The 25237-nt window shown below is 55.3% G+C and overlaps 1 protein-coding gene across 1 annotated transcript in view; it reads left to right on the top strand.

The window, feature by feature from the left end:
* The first annotated feature begins 6244 nt into the window (after positions 1-6244).
* Positions 6245-25237, top strand: part of pitpnbl (phosphatidylinositol transfer protein, beta, like) — a 21713-nt gene continuing 2720 nt past the window's right edge. The window contains exons 1-11 of the mRNA XM_080184861.1: positions 6245-6329; positions 8247-8277; positions 14027-14172; positions 15782-15873; positions 16713-16720; positions 17101-17175; positions 18010-18093; positions 18956-19033; positions 19240-19350; positions 24286-24408; positions 25155-25216. Of these exons, the coding sequence (XP_080040987.1) occupies positions 6310-6329; positions 8247-8277; positions 14027-14172; positions 15782-15873; positions 16713-16720; positions 17101-17175; positions 18010-18093; positions 18956-19033; positions 19240-19350; positions 24286-24408; positions 25155-25202 (816 nt within the window). The 5' untranslated portion in view covers positions 6245-6309 and the 3' untranslated portion in view covers positions 25203-25216. The remainder of the gene's footprint in view (positions 6330-8246; positions 8278-14026; positions 14173-15781; positions 15874-16712; positions 16721-17100; positions 17176-18009; positions 18094-18955; positions 19034-19239; positions 19351-24285; positions 24409-25154; positions 25217-25237) is intronic.

Genomic DNA, 25237 nt, shown 5'->3' with positions numbered 1-25237 from the left:
CGGGTCAACCCACAGCCCCGTGGAACTGCAGCGATTCAAGGGGGGAGCTCCCCCCACCACCTTCTCAAGGGGATGGGCGATGAATGGGGGCCTAACCAGCAACACCCATGTCCCACACATGAAAAAAGAAGTCATCACCGACTTCAGGAAGTGTTGTGAAATCACACCCCCAGCCCCCTCCTGGCCTCCGGCCTGGTTTGGCCTCGCCAGGGACGGGTTCATAAGAAGATAAGAAATAGGAGCAGGAGTAGGCCATCTAGCCCTTCGAGCCTGCCCCGCCATTCAATAAAATTATGTCTGATCTGAAGTGGATCAGTTCCACTTTCCCGCTTTCTCCCCTTAATTCCCCTGTCTATCAGAAACCTATCTACCCGTGACTTAAATATATTCAGCGAGGCAGCCTCCACCACTTCAACGGGCAGAGAATTCCAGAGATTCTGGGAGAAGAAGCTCTTCCTCAACTCTGTTCTAAATTGACTCCCCCGTATTTTGAGGCTGTGCCCTCTAGTCCTTGTTTCCATTCTAAATGGAAATAATCTCTCTGCTTCTACCCTGTCTAGCTCCTTCATTATCTTGTAAGTCTCTATAAGATCCCCCCTCAACCTTCGAAACTCCAACGAGTACAGACCCAGTCTATTCAATCTCTCCTCATAGTCCAACCCCCTCATCTCCGGTATCAGCCTAGTAAACCTCCTCCGCACTCCCTCCAAGGCCAAAATATCCATGCGTAAGCGCGGCGACCAAAACTGCACACAGTACTCCAGTTGCGGCCTCACCAGTGCCCTATACAGTTGCAGCAAGACCTCCCTGCTTTTATATTCCATCCTCCTCGCGATAAAGGCCAACTTTTGACGAAGGGGCTAACCGCGAAAGCTTGTGAGTCTATTATCAAATAAATAGGTTGGACTAAAACCTGGTGTTGTCAGACTTTTTAACCGAACTTTACTGCCCATGGCAGCGCTGCTGATCTCCCCGATCTCTCCTGGGCCAACTCCAACATCCATGGTTCCTCTGGGTGGAGGGGGAGAAGGAGAGAGGGAGAGACTGTCCATAAGGTTACACATCGCAGGTACCTCTCAATACCTTCCCATGCCCCCCATGTCCCTCTGGATCCAGGCGCTGACCAACCCCACACCGGGGGATTATCAGGGTACAATTGGTGGCATAGGGGACAGTGAAGAAAGTTATCTCCGATTGCAACGGGATCTTGATCAATCAGGCCAGTGGGCTGACGAATGGCAGATGGAGTTTAATTTAGATAAATGCGAGGTGATGCATTTTGGTCGACTGAACTAGGGCAGGACTTACTCAGTTAATGGTAGGGGAGAGTTACAGAACAGAGAGATCTAGGGGGACAGGTTTATAGCTCCTTGAAAGTGGTGGATAGAGTGGACGATTTGGAGGAAGGAACTGAAGGCACTGTTACTGAGTTTGCAAATGATACAAAGATATGTAGAGGGACAGGTAGTATTGAGGCAGCAGGGGGGGCTGCAGAATTTAGTTTGATTTATTCTTGTCCCGTGTATCGGGATACAGGGAAAAGTATTGTTTCTTCTGCGCTATACAGACAATGCATACTGTTCATAGAGTACAGAGGGGAGAAGGAAAAGGATTTGATTTATTATTGTCACGTGTATTGGGATACAGTGAAAAGTATTGTTTCTTCCACCGTATACGAAGCATACCGTTCATAGAGAAGGAAAGGAGAGGGTGCAGAATGTAGTGTTACAGTCACAGCGAGGGAGTAGAGAAAGATCAGCTTAATGCGAGGTAGGTCCATTCAAAAGTCTGACAGCAGCAGGGAAGAAGCTGTTCTTGAGTCGGTCGGTACGGGACCTCAGACTTTTGTACCTTTTTCCCGACGGAAGAAGGTGGAAGAGAGAATGTCCGGGGTGTGGGGGGTGTTGGGGGGGTCCTTAATTATACCGGCTGCTTTTCCCCGAGGCAGCGGGAAGTGTAGACAGAGTCAATGGATGGGAGGCTGGTTTGTATGATGGATTGGGCTACATTCACCACCCTTTTGTAGTTCCTTGTGGTCTTGGGCAGAGCAGGAGCCCAGACCAAGCTGTGATACAACCAGGAAGGATGCTTTCTATGGGGCATCTGTAAAAATTGGTGAGAGTCGGAGCGGACATGCCAAATTTCCTTAGTCTTCTGAGAAAGTAGAGGTGTTGGTGGGGCTTTCTTAACTATAGTGTCGGCATTGGGGGGGGACCAGGACAGGTTGTTGGTGATCTACATAAGAACATAAGAAATAGGAGCAGGAGTAGGCCATCTAGCCCTTCGAGCCTGCCCCGCCATCCAATAAGATCATGGCTGATCTGTCGTGGCTCAGTTCCACATTCCCGCCCTCTCCCCATAACCCTTAATCCCCTCGCTTATCAAAAACCCATCAACCCGCGTCTTAAAAATATTGAGCGAGGCAGCCTCCACCACTTCAACGGGCAGAGAATTCCAGAGATTCACCACCCTTTGAGTGAAGAAGTTCCTCCTCAACTCCGTTCTAAACCGGCCCCCCTTTATCTTGAGGCTGTGCTCCCTAGTCCTACTGTCCTTTCTAAGCAGGAAGAGTCTCTCCACCTCTATCCTATCCATCCCATTCATCATCTTATATGTCTCAGTGAGATCTCGACACCTTGAAGCTCTCTCGACCCTTTCTACTCCATCCCCGTTGATGTAGACAGGGGCACGTTCTCCTTTACACTTCCTGAAATCGATGACAATCTCCTTGGTTGTGTCGACATTGAGGGAGAGATTATTGTTGCCACACCAGTTCACCAGATTCTCAATCTCGTTCCTGTACTCTGTCTTGTCACTGTTTGAGATCTGACCCACTATGGTGGTGTGGTCAACAAACTTGGAAATGGAATTGGAGGGGAATTTGCCTGCACAGTTAGAAGTATATAAAGAGGATAGTGAGGGAGGCTGAGAACACAGCCCTGTGGGACACCGGTGTTGGGGATAGTTGTGGAGAAGAAGGACTCGGACAGGTTCAGACAGTGGGTAAAGAAGGAGCAGATGGAATGCGATGTGGGAAAGTGTGAGGTTTGGAAGGAGGAATTGGAGGCAGAGACTATTTTCTAAACAGGGAAATGCTTCAGAAATCAGAAACACAAAGGGACTTGGGAATCCTTGTTCAAGATTCTCTTAAAGTTAACGTGCAGGTTCAGTTAGGAAGACAAATACAATGTTAGCATTCATGTCGAGAGGGCTAGAGTACAAGATGAGGGATGGATTTCTGAGGAAGTATAAGGCTCCATTTGGAGCAGTTTTGGGCCCTGTATCTAAGAAAGGATGTGCCAGACCTTGGAAAGGGTCCAGAGGCGGTTCACAAGAATGATCCCTGGAACGAAGAGCTTGTCCCGTGAGGAACAGGTTGAGGACCCTGGGTCTGTACGCGTTGGAGTTTAGATGAGGGAGGGAACTTATTGAAATGTACAGGATACTGCGAGGCCCTGGATAGAGTGGACAAGGAGAGGATGTTTCCACTAGTAGGAAAAACTGGAACCAGAGGGAACAACCTCAGGGTAAAGGGACGGTCCTTTAAAACAGAGATGGGGAGGGATTTCTTCACCCAGAGAGCGGGGAATGTGTGGGACTCTTTGCTCCAGAGGAGGCCGGGTCACTGAGTGTCTTTAAGACAGAGAGAGATCAGTTCCTGATTAATAAGGGGATCGGGGGGAAAAGGGCAGGAGAATGGGGGATGGGGAAAATATCAGCCATGATTGATTGGGGGAGCAGACTCGATGGGCAAAGAGTGACTGCTCTTGACATTGAGAGTTTGACCGAGTGTGGCATCAAGGAGCCCCCAGCAAAACTGGAGTCACTGGGAACCAGGGGGAAAGCTTTCTACTTGGTTGGAGAATGTAGCCCAATCCATCACGCAAACCAGCCTCCCATCCATTGATCCGTCTACACTTCCCGCTGCCTCGGAGAAAAGCAGCCGGTATAATTAAGGACCCCCCCCCCCCCCCCCCCCCCCAACCCCACACATCCTGGACATTCACGGGGACCATTCAAGATGGCGGCTCACCACCCCCCTCCCCTCCTCAAGGGGGTAATTGTGGGCCCGGCCAATGACACTCATTCTGTAAATTTTAAAAAGATTATTGACCCGTCATCAATTATTCTCTTTGTTAGAGATTGTTTGATTACGGATAAACTATTTGTCGAGACAGAGGGGATAGGAGCAGGAGGAGGGAATTCAGCCCTTCAAGCCTGCTCCGCCATCCATCACCCATCATGGCTGATCGTCCAACTCAATAGTCTAATCCTGCTTTCCCGCTTTGATCCCATTCCCTCCCCAAGCTCTATATCCAGACCCCTCTCCGATACATCCAATGTTTTGGCTTCAACTCCTTCCTCTGGGAATGAATTCCACAGGCTCACCGGGTGAAGAAATGTCTCCTCACCTCCGTCCTAAATGGTCTACCTCCCCCAATCCTCAGACCCCCTGGTTCTGGACTCCCCCACCCCGCCCCCCGCCGCCACCATCGGGAACACCCTCCCTGTCCAGTCCTGTTAGAGTTTTATAAGTCTCTGTGAGATTCCCCCATCCCTGCCTCATTCAAACAACAACGTAAGAAATAGGAGCAGGAGTCGGCCATCTAGCCCTTCGAGCCTGCCCCGCCATTCAATAAGATCATGGCTGATCTGATAGTGGATCAGTTCCGCTTTCTCCCCTGTCTATCAGAAACCTATCTACCCGTGACTTCAATATATTCAGTGAGGCAGCCTCCCCACCACTTCAACAGGCAGAGAATTCCAGAGATTCACCACCCTTTGAGTGAAGAAGTTCCTCCTCAACTCTGATCTAAACTGCCCCCCTCTTAGCAAGGAAAATTACAGCATGGGAACAGGCACTTCAGCCCCTCTGCACCGACCCGTGCTGCCCCGAATTAACTAAAACCCCCTACCCTTCCGGGGACCGTATCCCTCTCTATTCCCATCCTATTCATGGATTTGTCCAGACGCCCCCTTAAAACTCACTCCCGTATCCGCTTCCACTCCCTCCCCCCGGCAGCGAGTTCCAGGCACCCACCCCCCCTCTGTGTAAAAAAAAATCTGCCTCGTACATCTCCTTTAAACCTTGCCCCTCGCACCTTAAACCTGTGCCACCCCCCACCCACCACCCCCCCCTAGTAATTGACTCTTCCACCCTGGGAAAAAGCTTCTGACTATCCACTCTGTCCCTCATCATCTTGTAGACTTCTATCAGGTCTCCCCCTCAACCTCCAGCGAGAACAAACCGTTTCTCCAACCTCTCCTCATAGCTAATGCCCTCCATACCAGGGCAACATAAATCTTTTCTGTACCCTCTCCAAAGCCTCCACATCCTTCTTGGGTGACCAGAATTGAACACTAGATTCCAAGCGCGGCCTCAGTAAGGTTCTATAAAGCTGCAACATGACTTGCCAATTTTTAAACTCGGCCGATGAAGGCAAGCATGCCGTATGCCTTCTTGACTCCCTTCTCCACCTGCGTTGCCACTTTCAGTGACCTGTGTACCTGTACGCCCAGATCCCTCTGCCTATCAATACTCTTAAGGGTTCTGCCATTTACTGTATATTTTCTATTTGTATTAGATCTTCCAAAATGCATCACCTCACATTTGTCCGGATTAAACTCCATCTGCCATCTCTCCGCCCAAGTCTCCAAATGATCTCTATCCTGCTGTATCCTCTGATGGTCCCCATCGCTATCTGCAAATCAAATTAATATCGATCAGTTATTGGGGTTCCATGTCCATCAGTTATTGAGTTTAAGATTGATTATCGATCAATTATTCTGTTTAATATGGATTATTGATCAGTTATTGACATTAAATCCAATCAGTTATTGGGTTTAATATGGATTATTGATCAGTTATTGGATTTAATATGGATTATTGATCAGTTATTAGGTTTAATACGGATCATTGATCAGTTATTAGGTTTAATATTGATTATTGATCAGTTATTGGGTTTAATGTCAATCAGTTATTGGGCTTAATATTGATTATTGATTAGTTATTGGGTTTAATGTTGATCAGTTATTGGGTTTAATATTGATTATTGATTAGTTATTTGGGTTTAATGTCGATCAGTTATTGGGTTTAATATGGGTTATTGATCAGTTATTGGGTTTAATATTGATTATTGATCATTAGTCACCTTTCCCCGGGGTCCTTCCCTCCGTTCCGTCGCGTGCCGATGACGCTGCAGCGTAAGCTAATAAGGGCGCGGTGGATGTGACGCAAAGACACTGGGGCGTGGCCGCACTTCCTGTTTCCGGTTCCGGTCCGGCGGCGGCGGCTCGCGCGCGGGGAGGATGGTGCTGATCAAAGAGTAGTGAGTGAGGGGCTGCGGGGGCAAGAGGGAACCCCGGCTGTCCGCCCCCTCTCCCCCCGGGCGGGGGACTGGGAGGACCTGGGGCTGGGGCTGGGAGGACCAGGGGATTGGGAGGACCAGGGGCTGTGGCTGGGAGGACTAGGCAAGGACTGGGAGGACCAGGGGCTGGGACTGGGAGGACCAGGGGCTGGGGACGGGGCTGGGACTGGGAGGACCTGGGGCTGGAAGGACCTCGGGGTGGGGCTGGGGCTGGGAGGACCGGGGGTGGGGGCTGGGGCTGGGAGGACCAGGGGGGCTGGGGCTGGGAGGACCAGGGGGGCTGGGGCTGGGAGGACCAGGGGGGCTGGGGCTGGGAGGACCTCTGGGGCTGGGAGGACCAGGGGGGCTGGAGCTGGGAGGACCAGGGGGGCTGGGGCTGGGAGGACCGGGAGGACCAGGGGGGCTGGGGTTGGGGCTGGGAGGACCGGGGGGTTGGGGCTGGGAGGACCAGGGGGCTGGGGCTGGGAGGACCAGGGGGGCTGGAGCTGGGAGGACCAGGGGGGCTGGGGCTGGGAGGACCGGGAGGACCAGGGGGGCTGGGGTTGGGGCTGGGAGGACCGGGGGGTTGGGGCTGGGAGGACCAGGGGGCTGGGGCTGGGAGGACCAGGGGGGTTGGGGCTGGGAGGACCAGGGGGCTGGGGCTGGAGCTGGGAGGACCAGGGGGGTTGGGGCTGGAGCTGGGAGGATCAGAGAACTTGGAGGACCAGGGTCGTCCCAGACTCAGTACAATTTGAGTGGATGAAGGGAGACAGAGGAGGAGGAAAAAGGCAGTGGGGGTAGAGGGGTTCATAGGGTGAACCCCCCCCCCACCCCCCATCTTCCCTCACCATGACCCCTTGTTACCCCCGGGGAGGGGCTAATCTGTCGTTAACCTGTCTGGCCTCCCACCCCGATCTTCCACGTCGTCTTCCCCAGTCTGCCTGCCGCCCATTTCTCCTGTTTCCACCACCCCCCCCTCCACAATCACCCCCTTCTCCCTGTGGGTAGACTCATTGAGGTTTACAGCAGGGAAACAGGCCCTTTGGCCCAACTTGTCTATGCCACCTTTTTTTTAAACCCCTAAGCTAATCCCAATTGCCCGCGTTTGCCCCATATCCCTCTATACCCATCGTACCCATGTAACTGTCTAAACGCTTTTTAAAAGACAAAATTGTACCCGCCTCTACTACTGCCTCTGGCAGCTCGTTCCAGACACTCACCACCCTCTGGGTGAAAAAATTGTCCCTCTGGACCCTTTTGTATCTCTCCCCTCTCACCTTAAACCTCTGCCCTCTAGTTTTAGACTCCCCTACCTTTGGGGAAAAGATATTGACTATCTTGCTGATCTGTGCCCCTCATTATTTTATAGACCTCTATAAGATCACCCCTCTACACTCCAGAGAAAAAAGTCCCAGTCTATCCAGCCTCTCCTTATAACTCAATCCATCAAGTCCCGGTAGCATCCTAGTAAATCTCTTCTGTACCCTCCCCAAAGCCTCCACATCCTTCTGGACCCTTTTGTATCTCTCCCCTCTCACCTTAAACCTGTACCCTCTAGTTTTAGATTCCCCTGCCTTTGGGGAAAAGACATTGACTATCTAACTGATCTCGGGGAGGGACAGAACTGGCAGCTCAATGCTCCAGGGGACAGATGCTACAGGAGAGATAGGACAGGAGATAACAGAGGTGGGGGAGTTGCATTTTTGATGAGGGAAAATGAGAGCACTGAGAGGGGACATGTACATATAGTGATCGGGGGAGTGTACATGGGTGTGTGAAGGGGGGAGGTCAATGGGTGGGGAGAGTCAGTGTTAGGGGGGGACAGTACATTTGTGGGAGTAATTTTTCAGCTTGTGTCTGAGGAGAACTTCTAACCTGTCTGTCTCGATTCTCATTCAGTCGAATACTACTCCCCTGCTCAGTGGAAGAGGTAAGTTAAGATGCGACGGATATCCTGACCCCAGTACGGGGAGCTTTACTCTGTATCTAACCCCGTGCTGTAACTGTCCTGGGAGTGTTTGATGGGGACAGTGTAGAGGGAGCTTTACTCTGTATCTAACCCTGTGCTGTACCTGTCCTGGGAGTGTTTGATGGGGGGACAGTGTAGAGGGAGCTTTACTCTGTATCTAACCCCGTGCTGTACCTGTCCTGGGAGTGTTTGATGGGGGGACAGTGTAGAGGGAGCTTTACTCTGTATCTAACCCCGTGCTGTACCTGTCCTGGGAGTGTTTGATGGGGGGACAGTGTAGAGGGAGCTTTACTCTGTATCTAACCCCGTGCTGTACCTGTCCTGGGAGTGTTTGATGGGGGGACAGTGTAGAGGGAGCTTTACTCTGTATCTAACCCCGTGCTGTAACTGTCCTGGGAGTGTTTGATGGGGACAGTGTAGAGGGAGCTTTACTCTGTATCTAACCCTGTGCTGTACCTGTCCTGGGAGTGTTTGATGGGGGGGACAGTGTAGAGGGAGCTTTACTCTGTATCTAACCCCGTGCTGTACCTGTCCTGGGAGTGTTTGATGGGGGGACAGTGTAGAGGGAGCTTTACTCTGTATCTAACCCCGTGCTGTACCTGTCCTGGGAGTGTTTGATGGGGGACAGTGTAGAGGGAGCTTTACTCTGTATCTAACCCCGTGCTGTACCTGTCCTGGGAGTGTTTGATGGGGGGCAGTGTAGAGGGAGCTTTACTCTGTATCTAACCCCGTGCTGTACCTGTCCTGGGAGTGTTTGATGGGGGGACAGTGTAGAGGGAGCTTTACTCTGTATCTAACCCCGTGCTGTACCTGTCCTGGGAGTGTTTGATGGGGGGGACAGTGTAGAGGGAGCTTGACTCTGTATCTAACCCCATGCTGTTCCTGTCCTGGGAGTGTTGATGGGGGGACAGTGTAGAGGAGCTTTACTCTGTATCTAACCCCGTGCTGTACCTGTCCTGGGAGTGTTTGATGGGGGGACAGTGTAGAGGGAGCTTTACTCTGTATCTAACCCCGTGCTGTACCTGTCCTGGGAGTGTTTGATGGGGGACAGTGTAGAGGGAGCTTTACTCTGTATCTAACCCTGTGCTGTACCCGTCCTGGGAGTGTTTGATGGGGGACAGTGTAGAGGGAGCTTTACTCTGTATCTAACCCTGTGCTGTACCCGTCCTGGGAGCGTTTGATGGGGGGACAGCGTGGAGGGAGCTTTACTTTGTACCTAACCCCGTGCTGTACCTGTCCTGTTTGATGGGAAGAAGTCTCACCACACCAGGTTCAAGTCCAACAGGTTTATTTGTTAGTAAATGCCACTAGCTTTCAGGGTCTGCCCCTTTGACAGGTGAGTGGGGAGTCCTGATCACAAACAGAACATATAAAGACACACACAGTTTATAGAATACTGATTAGAATGTGAGTCTTTACAGGTAATCAAGTCTTAAAGGTACAGACACTGTGAGTGGAGAGAGGGTTAAGCACAGGTTAAAGAGATGTGTATTGGCTCCAGACAGGATGGTTAGTGAGATTTTGCAAGTCCAGGCAAGTCATGGGGGTTACAGAGAGTGCGACATGAACCCAAGATCCCGGTTGAGGCCGTCCTCATGTGTGCGGAACTTGGCTCTCAGTCTCTGTTCAGCGACTCTGTGCTGTTGTGTGTCGTGAAGGCCGTCTTGGAGAACGTTTACCCGAAGATCAGAGGCCGAATGCCCGTGACCACTGGAGTGTTCGCCAACAGGAAGGGAACAGTCTTGCCTGGTGATTGTCGAGCGGTGTTCATTCATCCGTTGTTGTAGCGTCTGCATGGACTCCCCAGTGTACCATGCCTCGGCACATCCTTTCCTGCAGTGTATCAGGTAGACAACGTTGGCTGAGTTGCAAGAGTATTTACCGTGTACCTGGTGGATGGTATTCTCACGTGAGATGATGGTATCCGTGTCGATGATCCGGCATGTCTTGCAGAGGTTGCTGTGGCAGGGTTGTGTGGTGTCGTGGTCACTGTTCTCCTGAAGGCTGGGTAGTTTGCTATGTGTAATGGTCTGTTTGAGGTTGTGTGGTTGTTTGAAGGCAAGAAGTTGGGGTGTGGGGATGTCCCTGGCAAGATATTCGTCTTCATCAATGACATGTTGAAGACTCCGGAGAAGATGTCGTAGCTTCTCCGCTCCGGGGAAGTACTGGACGACGAAGGATACTCTGTCCACCTTGTCCCGTGTTTGTCTTCTGAGGAGGTCGGTACGGTTTTTGCTGTGGCACATCAGAACTGTCGATCGATGAGTTGAGAGCCATATCCTGTCCTTATGAGGGCATCTTTCAGTGTCTGGAGGTGTCTGTCACGATCCTATACATCTGAGCAGATCCTTTGTATACAGAGGGCTTGTCCATAGGGGGTGGCTTCTTTAACGTGTTTAGGGTGGAATCTGGAGAAGTGGAGCATTGTGAGATTATCCATGGGCTTGCGGTACAGTGAGGTGCTGAGGTGACCGTCCTTCATGGAGATGCGTGTGTCCAAGAATGCAACTGATTCTGGGGAATAGTCCACGGTGAGTCTGATGGTGGGATGGAACTTGTTGATATCATCATATAGTTGTTTCAGTGATTGTTCACCATGAGGCCAAAGGAAGAAAATGTCATCGATGTATCTAGTGTATAGCATCGGTTGAAGGTCCTGTGTGGTGAAGACGCCTTGTTCAAACCTGTGCGTGAAGATGTTGGCCTATTGAGGAGTGAATTTAGTCCCCATGGCTGTTCCGTGTGTCTGGATGAAGAACGGGTTGTTGAAGGTGAAGACATTGTGGTCCAGGATGAAGTGATGAGTTGGAAAATTGCAGTTGGAAACTGGCAGTTGTTGGCGTTGAGTACTGAGGCAGTTGCAGCAATGCCATCGTCGTGGGGGATGTTGGTGTAGAGCGCTGAGACATCCATTGTGACGAGGAGTGTCCCTGGTTCAACTGCTCCACGTGTGCTGAGTTTCTGTAGGAGGTCCGTAGTGTCGTGACAAAATCAGGGGGTTCTTTGTACAATGGGTTTCAGGATGCCCTCGACATAGCCGGGTCCTATTGCCCGATACGATGGGACAGTGGGGTGTGTTTGCCTTGTGTATCTTAAGAACATAAGAACATAAGAAATAGGAGCAGGAGTAGGCCATCCAGCCCTTCGAGCCTGCCCCGCCATTCAATAAGATCATGGCTGATCTGTCGTGTCTCAGTTCCACATTCCTGCCCTCTCCCCATAACCCTTAATCCCCTCTCTTATCAAAAACCCATCAACCCGCGTCTTGAGGCTGTGCCCCCTAGTCCTACTGTCTTTTTTGAGCGGGAAGAGTCTTTCCACCTCTATCCTATCCATCCATTCATCATCTTATACGTCTCAATGAGATCTCCCCTCATTCTTCTAAACTCTAATGAGTACAAGCCTAGTTTATTCAGCCTCTCCTCATAGCTCAACCCCCTCAACTCCGGTATCAGCCTAGTAAACCTCCTCTGCACTCCCTCCAAGGCCAAAATATCCTTGCGTAAGTGCGGCGCCCAAAACTGCACACAGTACTCCAGCTGCGGCCTCACCAATGCCCTATACAGCTGCAGCAAGACCTCCCTACTTTTATATTCAATCCCCCTCGCTATGAAGGCCAGCATCCCATTCGCCTTCCTGACCACCTGCTGCACCTGCAAGCTGGGTTTTTGCGACTCATGCACAAGGACCCCGAGGTCCCTCTGCACCTTCGCCTGCTGCAGTTTTTCGCCCCGTAAGTAATAATCCTTCCTACCATTCTTCCTACCAAAGTGGACCACCTCGCACTTGCCAACATTAAATTCCATTTGCCATTTCCTGGCCCATTCGCCCAGCCTATCCAGATCCTTCTGCAGACTCTCCACACCCTCCGCACAATTTGCCGTTCCCCCAATCTTGGGAGGCAGTAGGGATCTCCAACACCGGGAATATGTGGGATGAGAGCATGGAGGGTGCTCTGAAGGTCCGGATCAAAGTCTTGATCAGAGTGTTAAGTTGACGGGTGTGTTCTTTGGTCAGACCTGCGGGTAACTGTCTGTAGTGCTTCTCATTGTTCAGTTGTCGGTACACTTCTTTGCAGTAATCCGTTCTGTTCAGGATGACGATGGCCCCTCCTTTGTCTGCTGGATGGGTGACAATGTTGCAGTTGGTCTTGAGAGTGTGGATGGTGTGAGCGTGGATGGTGTTGCGTTGTGCTTGGGTGTTGTTCGGGGCTGTTTTGTGATGAATCTGGTGTTGACGCACCTCCTGATGGCTTGGGCAGACATGTCGAGTCGAGGGCAGCGGCCTTCCGGAGGACTCCAATTGGACTCTTTCCGCATTGGTCTGCGACCTTCACGACAGCGCAGAGTCACTGAGCAGAGACTGATAGCCAAGTTCCGCACACATGAGGATGGCCTCACCAGGACCTTGGGTTCATGTCACACTATCTGTAACCCCCATGACTTGCCTGGGTTTGTAAAACCTCACTAACCGTCCTGTCTGGAGACAATACACATCTCTTTAACCTGTGCTTAACCCTCTCTCTGCTCAGATTGTCTGCATCTTTAAGACTTGATTACCTGTAAAGACTCACATTCTAATCAGTATTCTGTAAACTGTGTGTGTCTTTTTATGCCCTGTTTGTGATCAGAACATAACATAAGAAACAGGAGCAGGAGTAGGCCATCTAGCCCTTCGAGCCTGCCCCGCCATTCAATAAGATCATGGCTGATCTGTCGTGTCTCAGTTCCACATTCCCGCCCTCTCCCCATAACCCTTAATCCCCTCGCTTATCAAAAACCCATCAACCCGCGTCTTAAAAATATTTAGCGAGGCAGCCTCCACCACTTCAACGGGCAGAGAATTCCAGAGATTCACCACCCTTTGAGTGAAGAAGTTCTTCCTCAACTCCGTTCTAAAACCGCCTCCCCCTTTATCTTGAGGCTGTGCCCCCTAGTCCTACTGTCCTTTCTGAGTGGGAAGAGTCTCTCCACCTCTATCCTATCCATCCCATTCATCATCTTATATGTCTCAATGAGATCTCCCCTCATTCTTCTAAACTCTAACGAGTACAAGCCTAGTTTATTCAGCCTCTCCTCATAGCTCAACCCCCTCAACTCCGGTATCAGCCTAGTAAACCTCCTCTGCACTCCCTCCAAGGCCAAAATATCTTTGCGCAGGTGCGGCGCCCAAACTGCACACAGTAGTCCAGCTGCTGATGAAGGGGCAAACCCCAAAAGCTAGTGGTGTTAACTATCAAATAAACCTGTTGGACTTTAACCTGGCGTTGTGAGACTTCTTACTGTGTTTACCCCAGTCCAATGCTGGCATCTCCATATCGTTTACCCCAGTCCAATGCTGGCATCTCCATATCGTGTTTGATGGGGGACAGTGTAGAGGGAGCTTTACTCTGTATCTAACCCCGTGCTGTACCTGTTCTGGGAGTGTTTGATGGGGGACAGTGTAGAGGGAGCTTTACTCTGTATCTAACCCCGTGCTGTACCTGTCCTGGGAGTGTTTGATGGGGGGACAGTGTAGAGGGAGCTTTACTCTGTATCTAACCCCGTGCTGTACCTGTCCTGGGAGTGTTTGTTGGGGGACAGTGTAGAGGGAGCTTTACTCTGTATCTAACCCCGTGCTGTACCTGTCCTGGGAGTGTTTAATGTGAGGGGAAGGATGTGTTTCTGTTTGTTGACTGCACACTAAATTGCTCTCTCCTGCGATCTGTTAGTATCAGGTGGGCCAGCTGTACTCTGTAGCCGAGGCCAGTAAGAACAATACAGGAGGTGGTGATGGAATCGAGGTGTTAAAAAACGAACCTTATGAGAAGGACGGTGAGAGGGGACAGTACACACACAAGATCTACTATCTGGAGAAGTGAGTGCGTTGCTCCGTCGATTGCGGACCCAGACACTGGGAAGGACAGTGACTTGTACACTGACATTACCACATCCGGAATCTACTCCGACATCATAAAGCAGACGTCAAAGAATTGCGTTTCAGAAGGGAAAGTTTCTTCTGGACAGCGTAGAGGGAGCTTTACTCTGTATCTAACCCTGTGCTGTACCTGTCCTGGGAGTGTTTGATGGGGGACAGTGTAGAGGGAGCTTTACTCTGTATCTAACCCCGTGCTGTACCTGTCCTGGGAGTGTTTGATGGGGGGACAGTGTAGAGGGAGCTTTACTCTGTATCTAACCCCGTGCTGTACCTGTCCTGGGAGTGTTTGATGGGGGGACAGTGTAGAGGGAGCTTTACTCTGTATCTAACCCTGTGCTGTACCTGTCCTGGGAGTGTTTGATGGGGGACAGTGTAGAGGGAGCTTTACTCTGTATCTAACCCCGTGCTGTACCTGTCCTGGGAGTGTTTGATGGGGGACAGTGTAGAGGGAGCTTTACTCTGTATCTAACCCTGTGCTGTATCTGTCCTGGGAGTGTTTGATGGGGACAGTGTAGAGGGAGCTTTACTCTGTATCTAACCCCGTGCTGTACCTGTCCTGGGAGTGTTTGATGGGGGGACAGTGTAGAGGGAGCTTTACTCTGTATCTAACCCCATGCTGTACCTGTCCTGGGAGTGTTTGATGGGGGGACAGTGTAGAGGGAGCTTTACTCTGTATCTAACCCCCTGCTGTACCTGTCCTGGGAGTGTTTGATGGGGGGACAGTGTAGAGGGGGCTTTACTCTGTATCTAACCCTGTGCTGTACCTGTCCTGGGAGTGTTTGATGGGGGACAGTGTAGAGGGAGCTTTACTCTGTATCTAACCCCGTGCTGTACCTGTCCTGGGAGTGTTTGATGGGGACAGTGTAGAGGGAGCTTTACTCTGTATCTAACCCCGTGCTGTACCTGTCCTGGGAGTGTTTGATGGGGGGACAGTGTAGAGAGAGCTTTACTCTGTATCTAACCCTGTGCTGTACCTGTCCTGGGAGTGTTTGATGGGGGGACAGTGTAGAGGGAGCTTTACTCTGTATCTAACCCCCTGCTGTACCTGTCCTGGGAGTGTTTGATGGGGGGACAGTGTAGAGGGAGCTTTACTCTGTATCTAACCCCGTGCTGTACCTGTCCTGGGAGTGTTTGATGGGGGGACAGTGTAGAGGGAGCTTTACTCTGTATCTAACCCCCTGCTGTACCTGTCCTGGGAGTGTTTGATGGGGGGACAGTGTAGAGGGAGCTTTACTCTGTATCTAACCCCGTGCTGTACCTGTCCTGGGAGTGTTTGATGGGGGGGTGGACAGTGTAGAGGGAGCTTTACTCTGTATCTAACCCCGTGCTGTACCTGTCCTGGGAGTGTTTGATGGGGGGACAGTGTAGAGGGAGCTTTACTCTGTATCTAACCCCCTGCTGTACCTGTCCTGGGAGTGTTTGATGGGGGGACAGTGTAGAGGGAGCTTTACTCTGTATCTAACCCCCTGCTGTACCTGTCCTGGGAGTGTTTGATTCTGTGTTCTGTGAAGTGTTTGCCTGTTGTTTAACTCCCTATTTTCTCCTCCAGTAAAGTGCCACAATTTATTCGGCTGATTGCTCCCCAGGGGTCTCTGGTTGTACATGAGAAGGCCTGGAACGCTTATCCTTACTGTCGCACAGGTAACACTAAGCACCGGCCCTCCCCACAGTGCGGCACTCCCTCGGCACCGGCCCTCCCCACAGTGCGGCGCTCCCTCGGCACCGGCCCTCCCCACAAGTGCGGCGCTCCCTCGGCACCGGCCCTCCCCACAGTGCGGCGCTCCCTCGGCACCGGCCCTCCCCACAGTGCAGCGCTCCCTCAGCACCGGCCCTCCCCACGGTGCGGTGCTCCCTCGGCACCCGCCCTCCCCACGGTGCGGCGCTCCCTCAGCACCGACCCTCCCACAGTGCGGCGCTCCCTCAGCACCGACCCTCCCACACTGCGGGGCTCCCTCAGCACCGACCCTCCCACAGTGCAGCGCTCCCTCAGCACCGACCCTCCCCACAGTGCGGGACTCCCTCAGCACCGACCCTCCCACAGTGCAGCGCTCCCTCAGCACCGACCCTCCCCACAGTGCGGCGCTCCCTCAGCACCGACCCTCCCACACTGCGGGGCTCCCTCAGCACCGACCCTCCCACAGTGCGGCGCTCCCTCAGCACCGACCCTCCCACAGTGCGGCGCTCCCTCAGCACCGACCCTCCCCACAGTGCGGCGCTCCCTCAGCACCGACCCTCCCCACAGTGCGGCGCTCCCTCAGCACTGACCCTCCCACAGTGCGGCGCTCCCTCAGCACCGACCCTCCCACAGTGCGGCGCTCCCTCGGCACCGACCCTCCCACAGTGCGGCGCTCCCTCGGTACCGACCCTCCCACAGTGCGGCGCTCCCTCGGCACCGAAAGTGTGGCTAAATTAATCCCATGGTCACTAACATGGTCTCTCTCTCTCTCTTTTCCATGTGTCACGCTGATGTACCCCGGCAGAAGTGACAGTAAGTTTTTGAATTAGATTCTCGATTGCTGCGTCTGTCTAACCCATCGCTGCTTACACCCTCATCCCTCTTCCTCTCTGTGTCTCACTCCCCCTCTCTATTCTCTCTCTGTGTGCCCCGCTCACTCCCCCGTCTCTCTCTCTCTCTCTCTTTCTCCGTCCCTCTCTGTTGCCCACTCCCTCCCCCCACTCTGTCGCACGCGCTATCTCTCTCTCTCTCTGTCTCTCTCTCCCCCCCACTCTCTCTGTCTCTCACTCCCCCTCTCTCTCTCTCTCTCTGTCTCTCACTCCCCTCCCTCCCCCTCTCTGTCTCTCACTCCCCTCCCTCCCTCTCTCTGTCTCTCTCACACTCACCCTCTCTCTCTCTCTCCTCTCTTACAGAACGAGTACATGCGCGATGATTTCTTTGTGAAGATCGAGACTTGGCACAAACCGGATTTTGGGGAACAGGAGAATGTGAGTCCAGGGAGGATGAGGGAGCGAGACTCTAGACAGTGCCCCTGGGGTGGGGAGGACGGGGGTGTATGGGGGAGGGGTGGCGGGGGAGGGGTTGGGTGGTGGGGGGGGAGTTGTGTGTGCGAATGCAGGGGAGTGCCCCGGGGGAGAGGGTACGGGGTGTGTGGGAGTGGGGGGGAGGGGTGGGGGTGTGTGTGTACGGGCACAGGGGAGTGTCCTGGAGGTGTGGGGGTGTGTGTGTACGGGCTCAGGGGGAGCATCCTGGAGGGGTGGTGGTGTACGGGCACAGGGGGAGTGTGCTGGAGGGTGGGGGGGGTCGTGTACGGGAGCCGGGGAGTGTCCTGGAGGTGGTGGGGGGGGGGGGGGGTGCGGTCGTGTACGGGCGCAGGGGGAGTGTCCTGGAGGTGTTGGGGGGGGGTCGTGTACGGGCGCAGGGGGAGGGTGTTGGGGGGGGCGGTGTGTACGGGTGCCGGGGCGGGGACCGTACCGTGGTTCTGCGCTGCAACAATTGCGTGATTACTGAAGAATTTCAAGAAAGTTTCACAATTGTGAATTTGAGGGATTGGAAATTTAATCATTTCCTCTCTCTGTGTCTGTCTGTGTCTGTGTCTCACTCACCCTCTGTGTGACTCGCTCTCTGTCTCTCACTCACCCTCTGTGTGACTCGCTCTCTGTCTCTCACTCACACTCTGTGTGACTCGCTCTCTGTCTCTCACTCACCCTCTGTGTGACTCGCTCTCTGTCTCTCGCTCACCCTCTGTGTGACTCTCTCTCTGTCTCTCGCTCACCCTCTGTGTGACTCGCTCTCTGTCTCTCCTCTCCTCCCCGCCCCAGGTTCATGGTCTGGATCCAGAAGAATGGAAGGAGGTTGAGGTTTTGCCAATTGACATTGCGGACAGGAACCAGATTCCCAGCAGCGTGAGTACCTGGAGTGAACGGGAAAGGGATTGGGATTGTGTACAGTGGGAGTGAACGGGAAGGGGATTGGGATTGTGTACAGTGGGAGTGAACGGGAAGGGGATTGGGATGTGTACAGTGGGAGTGAACGGGAAGGGGATTGGGATTGTGTACAGTGGGAGTGAACGGGAAGGGGATTGGGGTTGTGTACAGTGGGAGTGAACGGGAAGGGGATCGGGATTGTGTACAGTGGGAGTGAACGGGAAGGGGATTGGGATTGTGTACAGTGGGAGTGAATGGAAAGGGATTGGGATTGTGTACAGTGGGAGTGAACGGGAAAGGGATTGGGATTGTGTACAGTGGGAGTGAACGGAAGGGGGATTGGGATTGTGTACAGTGGGAGTGAACGGGAAAGGGATTGGGATTGTGTACAGTGGGAGTGAACGGGAAGGGGATTGGGATTGTGTAGAGTGGGAGCGAACGGGAAGGGGATTGGGATTGTGTACAGTGGGAGTGGACGGGAAGGGGATTGGGATTGTGTACAGTGGGAGTGAACGGGAAGGGGATTGGGATTGTGTACAGTGGGAGTGAACGGGAAGGGGATCGGGATTGTGTACAGTGGGAGTGAACGGGAAGGGGGATTGGGATTGTGTACAGTGGGAGTGAACGGGAAGGGGGATTGGGATTGTGTACAGTGGGAGTGAACGGGAAGGGGATTGGGATTGTGTACAGTGGGAGTGAACGGGAAGGGGATTGGGATTGTGTACAGTGGGAGTGAACGGGAAGGGATCGGGATTGTGTACAGTGGGAGTGAACGGGAAGGGGATCGGGATTGTGTACAGTGAGTATTAATGTTATCCTCTCTCTCCCTCTCCCCCCTCAGGATTATAAATCTGATGAGGATCCGGCGATTTTTAAATCAGTAAAAACTGGCCGGGGTCCGCTGGGCCCCACCTGGAAGGTACAAAATCATCATCTCCTCTCGCCCCACCGCCCGCTGGCTGCCCCCCCAACTCCTGGCGCCTCCCGCCGCTTGCCTCACCCCCGCTCACCCCCCCACTTCCCGCCTCACCCCCTCCCCCCACCCTTTCCCGGCGCCTCCCGCCCGCTGGCCCTCCCACTCCCGGCGCCTCCCTCTCTGATATTATTTTCTGTTGTGTGTTACAGAAGGACCTTGTGGATTCGGATGAGTGTCCGCACATGTGTGCGTATAAACTGGTGACGGTAAACTTCCACTGGTGGGGTCTGCAGGGACGGGTCGAGAAATTCATTCAGAAGGTGAGAGTGAGGAAGCGCGGGGCGCAGGGGAAGGGAGGGAGGGAGGATGAGATGGGGAGGAAGGGAGTGAGGCAGTGCGGAAGGGAGGGGTAGTTAGCTGATTTGCGATGCGCTGTGGATGGAGCTCACTCCCTCCCGCCCCCCACACAATTGTCTCTCTCACCACGCTCTCTATCTCTCCCCCCTCTGGTTCCCCTTCGCTCCCCATTCTCTGTCCCCCACCTCGCGCTCTCCTCCCTGTGTCTCTCCTTTCACTGTTCCTCTCTCTCTCTCTCTCTCTCTCCCTGTCCCTGTCTCTCTCTCCCTGTCCCTGTCTCTCTCCCTCTCTCTCTCCCTCTCTCTCTCCCTCTCTCTCTCCCTGTCTCTCTCCCTGTCTCTCTACCTGTCTCTCTCTCTCTCTCTCTCTCTCCCTGTCTCTCTCTTTTCTCTCTCTCTCTTTCCCTGTCTCTCTCGCCCTGTCTCTCTCTCTCCCCCCGTCTGTCTCTCTCTCCCCCCCGTCTGTCTCTCTCTCCCCCCCGTCTGTCTCTCTCTCCCCCCGTCTGTCTCTCTCTCCCCCCCGTCTGTCTCTCTCTCCCCCCGTCTGTCTCTCTCTCCCCCCGTCTGTCTCTCTCTCCCCCCCGTCTGTCTCTCTCTCCCCCCCGTCTGTCTCTCTCTCCCCCCCCGTCTGTCTCTCTCTCCCCCCCGTCTGTCTCTCTCTCCCCCCGTCTGTCTCTCTCTCCCCCCCGTCTGTCTCTCTCTCCCCCCCCGTCTGTCTCTCTCTCCCCCCCGTCTGTCTCTCTCTCCCCCCCCGTCTGTCTCTCTCTCCCCCCCGTCTGTCTCTCTCTCCCCCCGTCTGTCTCTCTCTCCCCCCCGTCTGTCTCTCTCTCCCCCCCGTCTGTCTCTCTCTCCCCCCGTCTGTCTCTCTCTCCCCCCCGTCTGTCTCTCTCTCCCCCCGTCTGTCTCTCTCTCCCCCCCGTCTGTCTCTCTCTCCCCCCCGTCTGTCTCTCTCTCCCCCCGTCTGTCTCTCTCTCCCCCCGTCTGTCTCTCTCTCCCCCCGTCTGTCTCTCTCCCCCCGTCTGTCTCTCTCTCCCCCCCGTCTGTCTCTCTCTCCCCCCGTCTGTCTCTCTCTCCCCCCCGTCTGTCTCTCTCTCCCCCCCGTCTGTCTCTCTCTCCCCCCCGTCTGTCTCTCTCTCCCCCCGTCTGTCTCTCTCTCCCCCCCGTCTGTCTCTCTCTCCCCCCCGTCTGTCTCTCTCTCCCCCCGTCTGTCTCTCTCTCCCCCCCCGTCTGTCTCTCTCTCCCCCCCGTCTGTCTCTCTCTCCCCCCCGTCTGTCTCTCTCTCCCCCCCGTCTGTCTCTCTCTCCCCCCCGTCTGTCTCTCTCTCCCCCCCGTCTGTCTCTCTCTCCCCCCCGTCTGTCTCTCTCTCCCCCCCCGTCTGTCTCTCTCTCCCCCCGTCTGTCTCTCTCTCCCCCCCGTCTGTCTCTCTCTCCCCCCCGTCTGTCTCTCTCTCCCCCCCCGTCTGTCTCTCTCTCCCCCCCGTCTGTCTCTCTCTCCCCCCCCGTCTGTCTCTCTCTCCCCCCCGTCTGTCTCTCTCTCCCCCCGTCTGTCTCTCTCTCCCCCCGTCTGTCTCTCTCTCCCCCCCGTCTGTCTCTCTCTCCCCCCCGTCTGTCTCTCTCTCCCCCCCGTCTGTCTCTCTCTCCCCCCGTCTGTCTCTCTCTCCCCCCCGTCTGTCTCTCTCTCCCCCCCCCGTCTGTCTCTCTCTCCCCCCCCGTCTGTCTCTCTCTCTCTCCCCCCCCGTCTGTCTCTCTCTCTCCCCCCCCGTCTGTCTCTCTCTCTCCCCCCCGTCTGTCTCTCTCTCTCCCCCCCGTCTGTCTCTCTCTCTCCCCCCCCGTCTGTCTCTCTCTCTCCCCCCCCGGCTGTCTCTCTCTCTCCCCCCCCGTCTGTCTCTCTCTCTCCCCCCCCGTCTGTCTCTCTCTCTCCCCCCCCGTCTGTCTCTCTCTCTCCCCCCCCGTCTGTCTCTCTCTCTCCCCCCCCGTCTGTCTCTCTCTCTCCCCCCCCCGTCTGTCTCTCTCTCTCCCCCCCGTCTGTCTCTCTCTCTCCCCCCCCCGTCTGTCTCTCTCTCCCCCCCCGTCTGTCTCTCTCTCTCCCCCCCCCGTCTGTCTCTCTCTCTCCCCCCCCGTCTGTCTCTCTCTCTCCCCCCCCGTCTGTCTCTCTCTCTCCCCCCCCGTCTGTCTCTCTCTCTCCCCCCCCGTCTGTCTCTCTCTCTCCCCCCCGTCTGTCTCTCTCTCTCCCCCCCCGTCTGTCTCTCTCTCTCTCCCCCCCCGTCTGTCTCTCTCTCTCCCCCCCCGTCTGTCTCTCTCTCTCTCCCCCCGTCTGTCTCTCTCTCTCCCCCCCCGTCTGTCTCTCTCTCTCCCCCCCGTCTGTCTCTCTCTCTCTCCCCCCCCGTCTGTCTCTCTCTCTCCCCCCCCGTCTGTCTCTCTCTCTCCCCCCCCGTCTGTCTCTCTCTCTCCCCCCCGTCTGTCTCTCTCTCTCCCCCCCGTCTGTCTCTCTCTCTCCCCCCCCGTCTGTCTCTCTCTCTCCCCCCCGTCTGTCTCTCTCTCTCCCCCCCCGTCTGTCTCTCTCTCTCCCCCCCCGTCTGTCTCTCTCTCTCCCCCCCCGTCTGTCTCTCTCTCTCCCCCCCGTCTGTCTCTCTCTCTCCCCCCCCGTCTGTCTCTCTCTCTCCCCCCCCCGTCTGTCTCTCTCTCTCCCCCCCCCGTCTGTCTCTCTCTCTCCCCCCCGTCTGTCTCTCTCTCTCCCCCCCCGTCTGTCTCTCTCTCTCCCCCCCCGTCTGTCTCTCTCTCTCCCCCCCCGTCTGTCTCTCTCTCTCCCCCCCCGTCTGTCTCTCTCTCTCCCCCCCCCGTCTGTCTCTCTCTCTCCCCCCCCGTCTGTCTCTCTCTCTCCCCCCCCGTCTGTCTCTCTCTCTCCCCCCCCGTCTGTCTCTCTCTCTCCCCCCCCGTCTGTCTCTCTCTCTCCCCCCCCGTCTGTCTCTCTCTCTCCCCCCCCGTCTGTCTCTCTCTCTCCCCCCCGTCTGTCTCTCTCTCTCCCCCCCCGTCTGTCTCTCTCTCTCCCCCCCGTCTGTCTCTCTCTCTCCCCCCCCCGTCTGTCTCTCTCTCTCCCCCCCCGTCTGTCTCTCTCTCTCCCCCCCCGTCTGTCTCTCTCTCTCCCCCCCCGTCTGTCTCTCTCTCTCCCCCCCCGTCTGTCTCTCTCTCTCCCCCCCCGTCTGTCTCTCTCTCTCCCCCCCGTCTGTCTCTCTCTCTCCCCCCCCCGTCTGTCTCTCTCTCTCCCCCCCCGTCTGTCTCTCTCTCTCCCCCCCCGTCTGTCTCTCTCTCTCCCCCCCCGTCTGTCTCTCTCTCTCCCCCCCCCGTCTGTCTCTCTCTCTCCCCCCCCCGTCTGTCTCTCTCTCTCCCCCCCCCGTCTGTCTCTCTCTCTCCCCCCCCGTCTGTCTCTCTCTCTCCCCCCCCGTCTGTCTCTCTCTCTCCCCCCCGTCTGTCTCTCTCTCTCCCCCCCCGTCTGTCTCTCTCTCTCCCCCCCCCGTCTGTCTCTCTCTCTCCCCCCCCGTCTGTCCTCCTCTCTCCCCCCCCGTCTGTCTCTCTCTCTCCCCCCCCGTCTGTCTCTCTCTCTCCCCCCGTCTGTCTCTCTCTCTCTCCCCCCCGTCTGTCTCTCTCTCTCCCCCCCGTCTGTCTCTCTCTCTCCCCCCCGTCTGTCTCTCTCTCTCCCCCCCCGTCTGTCTCTCTCTCTCCCCCCCCGTCTGTCTCTCTCTCTCCCCCCCCGTCTGTCTCTCTCTCTCCCCCCCCGTCTGTCTCTCTCTCTCCCCCCCCGTCTGTCTCTCTCTCTCCCCCCCCGTCTGTCTCTCTCTCTCCCCCCCCGTCTGTCTCTCTCTCTCCCCCCCCGTCTGTCTCTCTCTCTCCCCCCCCGTCTGTCTCTCTCTCTCCCCCCCCGTCTGTCTCTCTCTCTCCCCCCCCGTCTGTCTCTCTCTCTCCCCCCCCGTCTGTCTCTCTCTCTCCCCCCCCGTCTGTCTCTCTCTCTCCCCCCCCGTCTGTCTCTCTCTCTCCCCCCCCGTCTGTCTCTCTCTCTCCCCCCCCGTCTGTCTCTCTCTCTCCCCCCCCGTCTGTCTCTCTCTCTCCCCCCCCGGCTGTCTCTCTCTCTCCCCCCCCGTCTGTCTCTCTCTCTCCCCCCCCGTCTGTCTCTCTCTCTCCCCCCCCGTCTGTCTCTCTCTCTCCCCCCCCGTCTGTCTCTCTCTCTCCCCCCCCCGTCTGTCTCTCTCTCTCCCCCCCCGTCTGTCTCTCTCTCTCCCCCCTCTGTCTCTCTCTCTCCCCCCCCGTCTGTCTCTCTCTCTCCCCCCCCGTCTGTCTCTCTCTCTCCCCCCCCGTCTGTCTCTCTCTCTCCCCCCCCGTCTGTCTCTCTCTCTCCCCCCCCCGTCTGTCTCTCTCTCTCCCCCCCCGTCTGTCTCTCTCTCTCCCCCCCGTCTGTCTCTCTCTCTCCCCCCCCGTCTGTCTCTCTCTCTCCCCCCCCGTCTGTCTCTCTCTCTCCCCCCCCGTCTGTCTCTCTCTCTCCCCCCCCGTCTGTCTCTCTCTCTCCCCCCCCGTCTGTCTCTCTCTCTCCCCCCCCGTCTGTCTCCCTTTCTCGCTCTCCACCCCATTCCCTCTCTCACACACTGGTCTCTGTTGCTGCTCCGTTACCCCCTCTCTCTCTCTCTCTCTCCCCCCCACTCCGTTCCCTCTCTCTCTCTCCACACTCTCTCTCTCTCTCTCTCTCTCTCTCTCTCTCCTCTCACACTCCTCTCCTTCCCCCCTCTCTCTCACACTGTTCTGTCTCTCTCTCTGCTCTGTTCTCTCTCTCTCTCTCTCTGCTCTGTTCTCTCTCTCTCTCTGCTCGCTCCGTTCCCTCTCTCACACACTGTTCTCTCTCTCTCTCCTGCAGCAAGAAAGGCGTCTATTCACCAATTTCCACCGACAGCTGTTCTGTTGGATTGACAAGTGGGTCGGACTGACAATGGAGGATATCAGGAGGATGGAGGAGGCAACACAGAAGGAACTGCTCGAGGTGGGAGCCTTTCCCCCTGTCGCTAACCCCGTGCTGTACCTGTCCTGGGAGTGTTTGATGGGGGGCACAGTGTAGAGGGAGCTTTACTCTGTATCTAACCCCGTGCTGTACCTGTCCTGGGAGTGTTTGATGGGGGGGACAGTGTAGAGGGAGCTTTACTCTGTATCTAACCCCGTGCTGTACCTGTCCTGGGAGTGTTTGATGGGGACAGTGTAGAGGGAGCTTTACTCTGTATCTAACCCCGTGCTGTACCTGTCCTGGGAGTGTTTGATGGGGGGACAGTGTAGAGGGAGCTTTACTCTGTATCTAACCCCGTGCTGCCCCTGTCCTGGGAGTGTTTGATGGGGACAGTGTAGAGGGAGCTTTACTCTGTATCTAACCCCGTGCTGTACCTGTCCTGGGAGTGTTTGATGGGGTCAGTGTAGAGGGAGCTTTACTCTGTATCTAACCCCGTGCTGTACCTGTCCTGGGAGTGTTTGATGGGGACAGTGTAGAGGGAGCTTTACTCTGTATCTAACCCCGTGCTGTACCTGTCCTGGGAGTGTTTGATGGGGGGATAGTGTAGAGGGAGCTTTACTCTGTATCTAACCCCGTGCTGTACCTGTCCTGGGAGTGTTTGATGGGGGGACAGTGTAGAGGGAGCTTTACTCTGTATCTAACCCCGTGCTGTACCTGTCCTGGGAGTGTTTGATGGGGGGGACCAGTGTAGAGGGAGGTATTATTTGTCTCTCTCTCTGTACCCACAGATCCGTCAGGAGAGAACGCTCCGAGGAATGTCTGCCAAGGATGAGTGACATCACACAGCGACGTGAGTCTCTTGCCACAGGCT

This window comes from Carcharhinus amblyrhynchos, unplaced genomic scaffold (genome assembly GCF_965287045.1).
Source record: "Carcharhinus amblyrhynchos unplaced genomic scaffold, sCarAmb.v2.hapA scaffold_977, whole genome shotgun sequence".
Classification (NCBI taxonomy): Eukaryota; Metazoa; Chordata; class Chondrichthyes; order Carcharhiniformes; family Carcharhinidae; genus Carcharhinus; species Carcharhinus amblyrhynchos.
Note: the sequence above shows the minus strand (reverse complement) of the source record. Positions and strands in the feature narration are given on the sequence as shown.